Source organism: Neoarius graeffei, chromosome 25 (genome assembly GCF_027579695.1).
Source record: "Neoarius graeffei isolate fNeoGra1 chromosome 25, fNeoGra1.pri, whole genome shotgun sequence".
In the NCBI taxonomy this organism is placed as follows: Eukaryota; Metazoa; Chordata; class Actinopteri; order Siluriformes; family Ariidae; genus Neoarius; species Neoarius graeffei.
In genome coordinates this window covers 38,980,249-38,993,752 of record NC_083593.1, presented here as the reverse complement: position 1 = coordinate 38,993,752, position 13,504 = coordinate 38,980,249, and the positions used below count along the sequence as shown (strand labels likewise).

General features: G+C 40.8%; 1 protein-coding gene across 8 annotated transcripts in view; it reads left to right on the top strand.

Annotated features, from left to right (window-relative positions):
• Nucleotides 1-13,504, top strand: part of psd3l (pleckstrin and Sec7 domain containing 3, like) — a 504,243-nt gene that overhangs the window by 466,426 nt on the left and 24,313 nt on the right. For all 8 annotated transcript variants that reach the window (XM_060908177.1, XM_060908176.1, XM_060908179.1 and 5 more), the window contains one exon: nt 13,104-13,261. In XM_060908177.1, coding sequence (XP_060764160.1) covers nt 13,104-13,261 — 158 coding nt within the window. The remainder of the gene's footprint in view (nt 1-13,103; nt 13,262-13,504) is intronic.

Below are 13,504 nucleotides of genomic sequence, written 5' to 3'. Positions count from 1 at the left end.
TGAGATGAGAAAATGTGGACTGAAGGAGGAAGCTGTTTTTATCCCCCTTTACTGTCAAATGTATTATGATGTGAAATAAAAGCTCGACAATTAATAATGAGAACTAAAAAATGACTGAGTAAGAAGCATCATGGCAACATCTAATAGGAGTTTAGTAGACTCTATTGCCAAGACGGTAGAGTCATTTAGTCTTGTCTCTTGTCATTATTCCGGGATCTTGGTTATAGATCTTAGTTTATACATATATGGGCCCAGTGTTTTACTGGGAAATACGCCACTCATATTTTTCATACGTGCTACATCCAGGACATGGAGAACCAAAACCGTGACCTAAATCTCTGTAGGTCACTTGTGAGGAAATCGATGAATTGTTTTGATAAATTTGGAGACTTTTTGTTTGTGAATGTTTCTATATAATAAAAAGAAAATCACACGGTGGCTTGAAGATATGAAGTTTATCTTCTCCTGTTGAAAAACTCATATTTTTCATTCAAAATACATCATAGATCTGAGTGACATATTTCCCGATATTTCACTCTGATGACGTCACTCCCAGCGCTTTCCTACGGTGGCCTGGAAGTGCAAAACAAAATTACAAAATGTGAAACATTTTATAAAACAAAATTACATTAGCAAAACACGAAACACTTTTACAAGCACTGAGACAAGGGGAATGTACCAAATGCTGGAAGTGACCCGGAAGTGATGGATTGAGCGGTCAATTCGTGTTGTCTTCTATGGAGTTTATGGTGACGGAACGTCAGCTGTGACCAAATGATGTTTTGCCCCTTTTGTGGAAAACACATGAACCGCTTAACGCGGTTCGTGTGGGCGGTCTCTAGAATTTTTAAAGGATACGGGCCAGATAGAAGGACCAAGCACATTCCATTGGCTGTGTCTGAAATCACTCACTCATTCACTACTCCCTACTCACTATATAGGGAATTCTATATAGAGGACTAGATAGTGAGTAGTGAGTGATTTCGGACACAGAACACGAATTGACCGCTCACTCTATCGCTTCCCAGCCACCGTACTTCCGGTATTTGGTGCACTCCCCTTCCGTGAATATTTTTGTTTGTAAGTTTGTTTCGGGACCAGTAAAAATGTTCCGCGTCTTGTCAATTTGATTTGTTTTGTCCTTGGTAAAAGTGTTTTGCTAATGTAATTTTGTTTTATAAAATGTAAAAGTGTTTCACATTTTGTAATTTTGCTTTGCACTTCCTGGCCACCATAGTTTTCCCGCTGACTTGACGCGTTATCAAAATGGCGAACCGGTTCATAATTAAAATTCTTTTGATTGACTTGCATATTTATTTGTGGATGTGTCCGTATAATATAAAGAACCTTACATGGTGGCACGAAGATATGAAGTTTATCTTCTCATGTTGAAAAATATCTCATTTCTTTGTTTCGCTCACTCGTGATGTATCCATTCACCACTCGAAGATAAACTTCATAGCTTTGTGCAACCGTGTAATATCCTCATACATATATGGGTCTGTCTCAGAAACTGGGTACTGTGGGGGCACCCCACTAAATATACTCGGTCAATAAACTGTACGGTTTTGAATGGTGATGTTGGTTTTAATTTGAAATAAAATGATGAAAGAAATAATACAGATAAAACTAAATCTTTGATTCGAATAATACTCTATTCAGAATTTGGCAAAAATTCTGCAAATTTGTGGAAAAACCCAAGCAATCAAAAAGAGGAAATGTATTCAATATTTTCACTCATCTGTGAAGGAGGGGCTTTAATACTTCATGATGTAGTTATTTTATATGAAAATCAATTTTACAAAAGCACTTGAATTGTCATCAAAAAAAATTTCCACAGTGGAGGCCAGATAAAGCAAGATACTATCTTTATTCTTATTAAACATGACAAAAGAAACATTGAGTGTTAGGTAAATGCAAAAAAAAAAAAGTAAAATTAGAAAATGTATTTTTTTAACCATAATGTCCCAAATGAGAGCAGTTTCTGAGACGGACCTGTATATTTAAGTTATTCCACGAAATCGTGTCGTACATGAGCTGATAGCCGACGAGGCACGTAGCACAGAGTTGGCTATAAGCCATGTACAACAAGATTGAGTGGAATAACTGTTTTATTCTATCCACATTCACTAGGTTTTGCAAATTCAATAATGAAAAACTTTATACAAAACGTCTGACAAAATCATTTCCGCTTAGAATGTAAACAAACTGGCGAAATGACTAGCAATTTGTGAAAAAATGCTATAATAATAATAATAATTCTTCAAAAAGAAAAAAAAGATGCGTTTTTACCATGAAATACTTTTATTCCAAATTTTGTTGCTTTTTTTTTTTGTATTTTTGGGGGTTTTGTTTTCAAGTAGAGTTTATATTTCGTCCTCGGTTGGTTCAGCAACACGCTCTTCCATTTTGTTGTTGTCCTTTACGGGGTTTTTTTTTTTGGTTGTTGGCAAACCAATTTAAAGGTGCATTGCCGCCACCAACTGGGCTGGAGTGTAGAACGGGAGATACTGGGGGGTCCACTATATTCTTTTAGCTATTTCTGTTTCTTTTAAATACTTGATAACAAAACCACCATTTTGTTTTTCTCTACTCACAGTATATAAGCTGATATCCTAGTAGTAGAGTAGCCAATCACAGCACGTGATTGCTCATATCCAGTGAATGTGGATAGACAATATATGTATATGAGAGAGAATAAATAGAGAGAGAACAAGTTTTCTGTCTGTCTCTCTCTTCTATCTATCTGGTTTGATTAGAGTAAAAATGGGATTATTTATGATTACCCATGTTAATCAGTATATCAGCACAGAGTGAATGTACACTTGGATTTTTAGATCCATTGCTCTGTGTACTGGTTTTCCTATAAACATTTTCATGAATATATTACACTCCGTCTTACATATTTAATTGATTAAATTCACTTTCCAGCTCCATGCTCTTTCTCGAAACATTACTTCTCTGAGAAACCAGAGGCATAAACCTGCAGTAAAAATGTAGCCCCTTAAGCCCATTAAAGCTGCCAGCATCTGAGAACAGCTGAGCTTTCATCGCGAGGAGGAGCGGCCCTGGAATATGAACAGCGATAACCTTGACATCACATCTGACAGACCGATGGCGAGACGATACTCTTTACCATGATTTGACACGCGTGTCAGTGTGGCCAGAATTTATAACCCATCTCGTCCTGTACCTCGCTGACCTAGTTTACACTTCTCAGTATAGCCACAAGCTCTGACAACACTTCCCACTCGATTATTTACCTCAGTCTGGTCTGGAAAGTTCCATCATATACGCAGTGAAGTTTTTTCACACTGACTTGAACTGTATTTTTAAGAGTTGAAATATGTAGTTGAGCAATAACACAAATTATTACTTATGTTTAGCAGAGATGTTTATAGTTATGTTATACGTGTGTGTATGTGTGTGTGTGTTTTTGGAAGGTTTCCATAAATTCTTGTTCAGTGACCTTTCCAAGAAATTCATTTATAGCCACAAATTCTGGATGCTGGATATATCCTTTCTTTTAAAGGCATAACTGGGCTGCCAACTCTCACGCATTTGACTGTCTTCACACGCTCACACGCCATACCTCCGATTTCTCACACTAGAAAAAAAATCTAGTTTATCTATCTAATCTAGGCTACCCATTGCGTCGCGCCAACCACTTGCGATCGATCAATTACGCCTTACGCACGGCTAAACAGGCAGAGAGGTGTTCCCTTCTGTACACACTCCCCTATGGTAGGTGGCGCATCTAATGATGCTGCACTCGCCAGAAGTTGGATATTTGCCTACCGTCAGTTTAGAGGAAGAGGAGAGAGAAGAAGGTATCCGAGTTGAAGACGGGTGTCTCAGACAGGTTTGTACATATGCACGCCAATGTGTGGTGTTACTGGCGTAATTATGAACTTATATAAAGTTTCTGAATCGTTTTAGCCTATAAGTGTTGTGAGAATATTTAATGCCATATCGAGAGCTGTGTACTAGGCATGCTAAATCATTATAGGCCTCCTGCCGTGCCACAGCCTCTATCTTCCCCAACAAGCAGCACGGGAGAGCACCTCCTTAGCACACGGTTATTAAGGCACATTTTTAGTTTGTTTACTGTATGTTATCATACTTTATGACTTTATTTGAAGCCATACTGGAAATGTTGTAAAATAAAGCAAGTAAGAGATAATATTACAAATGCAAGAAGAGCCATTAGCCACCATACCTATTGTTTATTTACAGGGTATTTATTTTAATTATTTATGATGTATGTAATTGCTCAGTTAAAGTAAATAAAGCATGGTCACCTGTAATATCAAAGAACTTGAACCTGTGAATAATTTAAAAAAAGACAGAGAACAATATACTGAGGAGACAGGGTTTCAAAGAGGGCAAGACAGGTAGAGAATATTTGTCAGATAACAGGCCCTGACGAATGCTCTATTACTAATAAGAAACATAGATAAGAAATAAATTAATAAGAAATATATTAATATAACTTATTTAAGTATGACCAAAATTTTTAAGCCCAACTTTGTGTGCACATTCCCACCTATGGCCAAGGTTCAGCTTTTTGTGTTTCAATACTGTTCAAACTTAATCATTTTAATGTTTCTTGTAGCACATGCACATTTTGCTTACTGTTTAACCCTTTGGTGACTGACCCCTTGAAAATGGTTCCTCCAGGAACGATGACGTTTCAGTTGTCAAGACAATGGAAAAACTAAAATACAAAAACAGAAAGATATGTCACAATGCTCTTGTGCACAAAACAAAATGCTCTTGTATTTGTATTTTAGTTTTTCCGTTGTCTTGACAACTGAAACGTCATGGTTCCTGGAGGAACCATTTTCAAGGGGTCAGTCACCAAAGGGTTAAGCATTTTATTAGGGCCCGAGCCCTATGGGCGAAGGCCCTATTGTTCTTGTAAGAGTTCACTATTATTATTCTTCCGTCTTCTTCTTCTTCTTCTTCTTTATTTTTCTCCGCTGTTGGGCCATTTTCGGGGCGCTTGCCATGGGCGAAAACGCACGAAATTTGGCACCACTTCCGAGAATTGCCACCGCTACTCAGAACCAAAAGCCCAAACTTGGCCGGGGCTCAGGGCCTCTATAGCGCCCCCTAAGTCGTTGTGATTTTGGCCTCCCGCATTAAGGTGCCTGGTTGCCATATAGTTTGTAGTGCTGGCATGCCATTTGGTACGCGTATGTATCTCACTAAGACGGACAAAAATGTAATGCCAATGCTTTAGCCACGCCCAACAGGAAGTGAGGTAATTTCACTTTTGTGCGAAATGCATGGCCACGAAGACGGCGCAACTCCTCCTAGACCGTTCATAGGAATGTCACCAAAATTGATAGACATCATCTACAGACATGGCTGACAAAAGTTACTAAATACGTTTCACGTAGGATAAACCGTTCAGAAGTTATACGTCAATCAATTTTCACTTCAAAATTTTACATGCTAAAAAATTCATAACAAATCTTCTAATTGCTCAAAACTGCTTATACTTCACACGCTTATCACTCATTGGGCTTCTGACATGTTACCCAATTTCTGTGATATTTCGCCACTGGGGGCGCTATTTTTGGGCAAAAAATCCAATCTTTCCTCAAATTTGGTCAAACTTCATGGCCACCCTCTTACTACCTCCCATGTCATGTATACCACATTTTGGGAATTTTCGTCCATGGGGGGCGCTGTTTTTGGCCGACGCAATTTCTCCAAAATGGGTTTTTGGTTAATAATTCCATAATGCTTTTCCTTCACACCACTACCTTGTGAAAGTACGTTGCTGTTGTAGACACTTATTTTTCCAACTCATAATCGCTCATGTACAGCATAGCGCCACCTACTGACATGGGAAAAACCAAAAAATTTATTCTTCAAAAATCTATATCTCATCTTCTATTTACTCAATTGTCATCAAACTTCATACGCAAACTCTTCATAGCTCACCTGACATATACGCCGTATTTTGTGCACTTTCGCCCCTGGGGGTGCTGGTTATGGCAGAAATGATATTGCAGCTTCTGATTTGTCAACCTTGGCAAGCAAACTCTTTACAAGACCCTTATTGGGGCGCTTGCCATGGTCGACAACGCTCGAAATTTGGCTCCTTTTTCTTAGACTGCCACCGCTACTGAGAACCAGAAGCCCAGATCCAGGCGGGCCTCAGGGCCTCTATAGCGCCCCCTAACGTGTTGTGATTTTTGCCTCTCGCATTAAGGTGCCTGGTTGCCATGTAGTCTGTAGTAGTGGCATGCCCTTTGGTACGCATATGTATCTCACCAAGCCGGACAAAAATGTAATGCCAATGCATTAGCCACGCCCTACAGGAAGTGAGGTAATTTCACTTTTGTGCGAAATGCATGGCCACGAAGACGGCGCAACTCCTCCTAGACCGTTCATAGGAACGTCACCACAATTGATACACATCATCTACAGACATGGCTGACAAAAGTTGCTAAATACGTTTCACGTAGCTTTAACCGTTCAGAAGTTATACGTCAATCATTTTTCAATGCAGAATTTTACATGCTTAAAAATTCATAACAAATCTTCTAATTGCTCAACACTGCTCATACTTCACATGCAAATCACTCATTGGGCTTCTGACATGTGACCCAATTTCTGTGATGTTTCGCCACTGGGGGCGCTATTTTTGGGCAAAAAATCCAATCTTTCCTCAAATTTGGTCACACTTCACGGCCACCCTCTTACTACCTCCCATGTCATGTATACCACATTTTGGGAATTTTCGTCCATGGGGGACGCTGTTTTTGGCCCACGCAATTGCTCCAAAACGGGTTTTTGGTAAATAATTCCATAATGCTTTTCCTTCACACCACTACCTTGTGACAGTGCGTTGCTGTTGTAGACACTTATTTTTCCAACTCATAATCGCTCATGTACAGCATAGCGCCACCTTCTGACATGGGAAAAACCAAAAAATTTATTCTTCAAAAATCTATATCTCATCTTCTATTTACTCAATTGTCATCAAACTTCATATGCAAACTCTTCATAGCTCACCTGACATGTACGCCAAATTTTGTGCACTTTCGCCCCTGGGGGTGCTGGTTATGGCAGAAATGATATTGCAGCTTCTGATTTGTCAAACTTGGCAAGCAAACTCTTTACAAGACCCTTATTGGGGCACTTGCCACGGTCGACATCGCACGAAATTTGGCTCCTTTTTCTTAGACTGCCACCGCTACTGAGAACCAGAAGCCCAGATCCAGGTGGGCCTCTATAGCGCCCCCTGACTCATTGTGATTTTGGCCTCCCGCATTAAGGTGCCTGGTTGCCATGTAGTTTGTAGTAGTGGCATGCCATTTGGTACGCATATGTATCTCACTAAGCCGGACAAAAATGTAATGCCAATGCATTAGCCACGCCCAACAGGAAGTGAGGTAATTTCACTTTTGTGCGAAATGCATGGCCACGAAGACGGCGCAACTCCTCCTAGACCGTTCATAGGAATGTCACCAAAATTGATACACATCATCTACAGACATCGCTGACAAAATTTCCTAAATATGTTTCACGTAGCATTAACCGTTCAGAAGTTATGCGTCAATCAATTTTCAATGCAAAATTTTACATGCTTAAAAATTCATAACAAATCTTCAAATTGCTCAAAACTGCTCATACTTCACACGCAAATCACTCATTGGGCTTCTGACATGTTACCCAATTTCTGTGATATTTCGCCACTGGGGGCGCTATTTTTGGGCAAAAAATCCAATCTTTCCTCAAATTTGGTCAAACTTCACAGCCACCCTCTTACTACCTCCCATGTCATGTACACCACATTTGGGGAATTCTCGTCCATGGGGGGCGCTGTTTTTGGCCAACGCAATTGCTCCAGAACGGGTTTTTGGTAAATAATTCCATAATGCTTCTCCTTCACACCACTACCTTGTGATAGTACGTTGCTGTTGTAGACACTTATTTTTCCAACTCATAATCGCTCATGTACAGCATAGCGCCACCTACTGACATGGGAAAAACCAAAAAATTTATTCTTCAAAAATCAATATCTCATCTTCTATTTTCTCACTCTTGATCAAACTTGATACGCACACTCTTAACAGGTCACCTGACATATGTGCCAAATTTTCTGAACTTTTGCCACTGGGGGCGCTGTTTTCAGGCACCAATTTATATCTCGGCATCTGATTGGTCAAACTTGATCAAACTTGACAAAACAACTCTTCATAGGTCCCTTGACATGTATACCACATTTGGTGAACTTTCACCACTGGGAGCGCTCATTGCGCTGTAGCAGTTGCAGGGGAGGTCTTTACAATCATGAGGCACCAGGAGTTTGTTGTTTTGGTTGCCTTAAACACACATGACTTGTGGGGAATGGGTGGGCAGTCGGGAGCAAGTGTTGTAGCGTTACATTCAGACAAATAGATGTCTAACAGAAGACAATCCTATGTAGCTATAGCTTGGTGACTGCTGGGGTAAATACATTAATTTGGTTGGGAAGCCATGGCATAAAATCTTCTGTCCATGACAACATCTCAGCGCACCGTGTTCTCTGTGTCCAGTTCTGTGCTTTGTCGCCATTGTGGGAGTAATGTCTCTTGCCGAAGAAGCTGTGGAAGGTCTTTCGCGGGGACGCATGCCCCCGCCCCCCTTGGCCGCTGGCGCGAGGGCCCGTCGAGGCCGCTTGCGGCTTTAATTTGTTCTTTTGCTGTTGATATTTTTCCCCATTCCAATCTTCTGCTGAACCCAGTGGTGGGGAAAGCCCTTAAATGCATAATGAATAGTCAGTGAGGGACAATCTTATTTTTTGCAACAGTTATTAAAAACTTAACATTTAGTTTCAATTCAGAAGGTGTTTAGGCTTAGCTGATGAAATATTTTCAAACATGAACTTGCCTTTAAATCTGAAACACAGGTCTATAGGGCTACAGGAACATTGGCAGTCATCTGTAGTTTTCTAGCGTGGGGGCTTTTAAGCCAAAACTTGGTGCTTTTGTTGGCCACAAGCTGAAGGCCTGGCAAGTCAGGGTGTGTGAGAATGTAGGTATGGCACAGCAGGCCACTCCAAAAATCCACCAGAATGCAGGAACATCTACTAAATCCAAAATGTCACCCCCCCCCCCCCCATTGTCCATCTCCAGCTGGACGACCCACAAACAAACAAAACACCAGAATGCAGGGGGACAAGTGAATATCAAACTGAATACAAAATTCCCACTTACTGCATGGTGTGCGGAAAAATTTTGCCGCCGACCCCCCCCCCAAAAAAAATCTCACTCCAAGGAATTTCGAAAAGTTGGCAGCCCTGGGCATAATGCAGAGGACTGTGCAGGGAGGAGACTTGAGTCTTGGATGGTATGAAAGTTTCCACACCATCATACCTTCCATTGGTGTATATGGTATTCCATGTATTTAATACAAAAATGCACAAATTATGCAAAAACACATGCATTATCAGTGTTTCTCCTGTGTTTACTGGTTGGGTGGAGGGGTGTGCTGGATGAGGACAGTCACCTGCAGGACCCCTCCCCGCAGCTCCTATTACAGAGCATGTGGACCTGAACAAACAGTTAAAGGAGTCATATTTAAGTCTTCATATTTATTTTAGAACCGTAGTTATATCCCCGCTCTGAAGGAGGGGGGGTAGACTGTTTTACTTCTGTCGGTCCGTATCTCCGTCTGTCCGAAACACCCTTTTTCTCAGCAACTACAAATCATAGCCACTTGGTACCAAACTTCAGCTTGGGGTTCTATACCATGTGTACCGTTTTCAGGTCTGTCGCACATCAACTTCCTGTTTACCGACTGAATGTATTTACGAAACATGTAGCATGGATTTACAAGTTTTGTAACACTTTTCTCAACAACTACAAATCACAACTGCTTGATATTTGGTAGAGCTTCAGCTTGGGGTTCTATACCGTGTGTACTGTCTGTCGCACATCGACTTCCTGTTTACCGACTGAATGTATTTACGGGACATATAGCATGGATTTGCAGAATTTTCATAACACTTTTCTCAGCAATTATAAATCACAACTGCTTGATATTTGGCACTGAGCTTCAGCTTGGGGTTCTATACCATGTATACTGTTTTCAGGTCTGTCCCACATAGACTTCCTGTTTACCGACTGAATGTATTTACGGGACATATAGGGTGGATTTTGACGCTATTTCAAGAAGCAAAATGCTATTTCAAAATGACCGTTTACCAGGATGCTGTTTGAAATCCCTGGGGAGAGACACTGCTCTTTACTTACTTGTTTCAGGGTTAATTATTTTTTGAGGTCAACATTCATAATAAGTGTCCTATTCCTTCGATTGCTTGCATTCTGATGTAAGCGAGAGCAGGGCATACGTAAGTGAGCAGTAGCTCACAGCTGATCTTGTTCGAACAAGATCCTTTGTACCTAATGTGCTGAGTTACAGACACAAGAAAGAATTTCCAAATAAAAATACTTTCATGAATGAAAGAGTTATATTGTACTGATTTAGAGACTAAAATGGCATATGAACCATTTATAGTTCTAATTGATTTATAATTCCAATTAGAAGGTCGGCTAGCTTGTTTCTTCTTTCTGTAATTTGTTTTCACCCACCTCTCCACTGCCTCTCACTACTCTGAATCATGTGTTGAGTGAAGAAGTACAGTAGTAGACTGACTGTGTTCATTTGAAATAATGTAAAAAAAAAAAACTTTTTTCCAAGGCTAGCTAACTTGAAGATGTTTACAAAGTGATATCTTGGTGAAATATGATCTCACTATGAATATTCATAACATAACATTAGCTAACTTAATATAGTGTGTCTGAAGACATCACTTAGAATTTTTTAAAATATCGTATGTCCTCCATCTTTTGCCGCTTGGGGGTTCTGACATTGCTAACTATTGTTTGAATCAAATTGTTTTTGAGCACACGAGAGGTGAAGGAAGCGGACGGAAAACTGGCAGCTTGAGCAGTGGATGTTTCTGCATGGTCCTAGTGCCTGCGCGCTAAACTGTTTTTGAGCAGGCACTCTTTCTGTGTGGTCCTAGTGCCTGCACGCCTGTTGTTGTTGTTTTTTTTCCGGGCCTTAAAATGTGTGTGGGGGGGGGCACCACCAATAATGGTAGGGGAAACACTGCATTACTTATTATTATACCAGAGTACAGTTCAGTTCTTCAAGCTAATTGGCCAGAAGGTTGATTAATTTTCTATAACAGCACAGTTCTGACGGTGACTCTTTCCAATATAGTAACGCTTCTGTAGTACTAACTCATTCACTGGGACTTGTATGATCATCACATAAAGTGTAACAAAGAAAAAATGTGTGTGTTGATATGGTGAAACTTTCCGTAAAGAGATGTTGATGGAACATTTGTGGAAGGAGTCTCCAGCTTTCTTAGTAAAGTGATAAGCTGTGCTTATTAACTTCAAGAGAGCGAGAGAGACGAACGAGAGTCAGCGGAGGATACAACTGTTTATAACTGCTATAGACCCTTCCCACTCACGTGACCTTCGTAAACGCGACCGCCATTTTGGACATGAAGAAATAACGGTTTATGGCACAGACCCTTTCGGTTCTCGCTCATCTAGCTGCTACAATGACTGCTTAGACTGCAACAATAATACCTAACACACATTTAAGTATCCGTCGTAAAGACGTGAAACTCGACGAGTGTGTTCATTGATAAGCTAACACAATCTAAAAATAGACATACCATCACACTGCCCTGGCGCTGTGTACAGTTTACCTTCTATGGTTTGTGCACTCACTATTTACCATTACTTTCTCCAACCCAGTGTTCGAACTATGCCGATATTTTCAGGGGGTCCCTTTTTTTCCCTTGGGGGGGTGTGCTTGCGCTTGTCTCAGAGCGCGGATCTCCAAACACATGAGAAGCCTATCTTACGCACATATCACGCGGACTCCACACACGCATCGCGTCTGAAGTCATAACTCATCAGGGGAAATCGCGTCCGCATTGGCATGTTCAAAAAACAACCTCGCATCAACAATGATACCACACGCAAGGAAAAAAAAGTCAGGCTACTCAACACATCTGATCCACAGCAGCACCAAAGCATCACTGGAAATCATGTCAACAACCAATCTTCCATTTCAACACGTGTCAACAAACAAATGGCACCACAAACATGAACGAATCGGTCAGGCTACCGATTCCAAACCCACAGCAGACGAATAATTAAATGCATCTTACCTTAAAGCAGACTCGACCACAAGGGAAGTGTGTTGGCACTGTTGGCACACTTCCTTTCTACTAGTTTGTGTCCCCAACCTGGCAGCAGCAGTCGTTGTCATATCGGTTTATTTTATCTTTGATGTAAACACAACACTTCGGATATGCAAATGCTTCCCGTTACACACGATTGCTATGTCAATAAACATCATTTTGCCAATATTTTAGAGACCATCCATCTTCTCCGTCGGTCAGCATCTGTCGGGATCCGATAAAATGATAAATCTTGCCTTGTGTGTTGATGGTCACTACATCCAGGTGCACAACAATATAATGGCATGATGGAAGTCTTGCTGAAAGTAAAAACTTTCTTTGATGGCTATATTCCTTTCGATGCTTCGCCGTCGTTCCTCATTGTTGGCTGTGGTAGACTACTGGTAGTTCGTGTCCAAAATGGCAGCCGCATTTGTCGTGACGTCACGTGGGATGGGTCCATAGCATGAATGTAACTATAAATGGTTAAAAAGGAACCATTAATATTACATACTACTTGTAAAAGTATTTATTACTTGTTTTAAGTAATAGATGCAGGCTATAAAGTTATGCTGATTATTCTTTCCTTAAAAAAAAAAAGTCAACCTTTTCTGGTTTCAAATACAGGGACTCTGAACCATATTTCCAGCCTAGCCATGAGTAATATAAAGACATCTGAATCGTTCTGACTTTAACCACAGACATTCATTTTTGGGTGTGTATCTGATGTTTGAGGCCGTAATAAATATCGTGTCTCTGGTGTTTATTGTAGAAAATGTGTATTTAGAACGAAGGCTGTTTACTCCTTGCGGTAGTATGTCCACGCAGACTTGTCATCTTAGCTATCTTGTCCGCTATCTTCGCTTTCCTTAGCTGTCTTGTGGTCTTGCAGGATGAGTACAAACCTGAGAAGGCCCTGTCTGAGGAGGACCTGAAGAACGCCATCAGCGTGCATCATGCCCTGGCCATAAAGGCTGTAGACTACGAGAAGAAGCCCAACGTGCTGAAACTGAAGACAGCCGACTGGAGAGTGTTCCTCTTCCAAGCCCAGTAAGAGCCGTTGACTGTCCAGTCTTGGAAATGCACAGTTTATCGAACACAGAAATGCCATCACTCACAGGACCATACAGGAGATTGGGGGGGGGGAAGAATGGAGATCTCCCCTGGAACCAAAAGCTAATTTCATGCTTGGGTTCATCGTGAAAACACATTTATCTTCCCTCTTAGTCTGTCCTTGCTGGTTGCTTTTTTTTTTTTTTCTACTCGCCTTAGTATTCATGGCAAACTAAATAA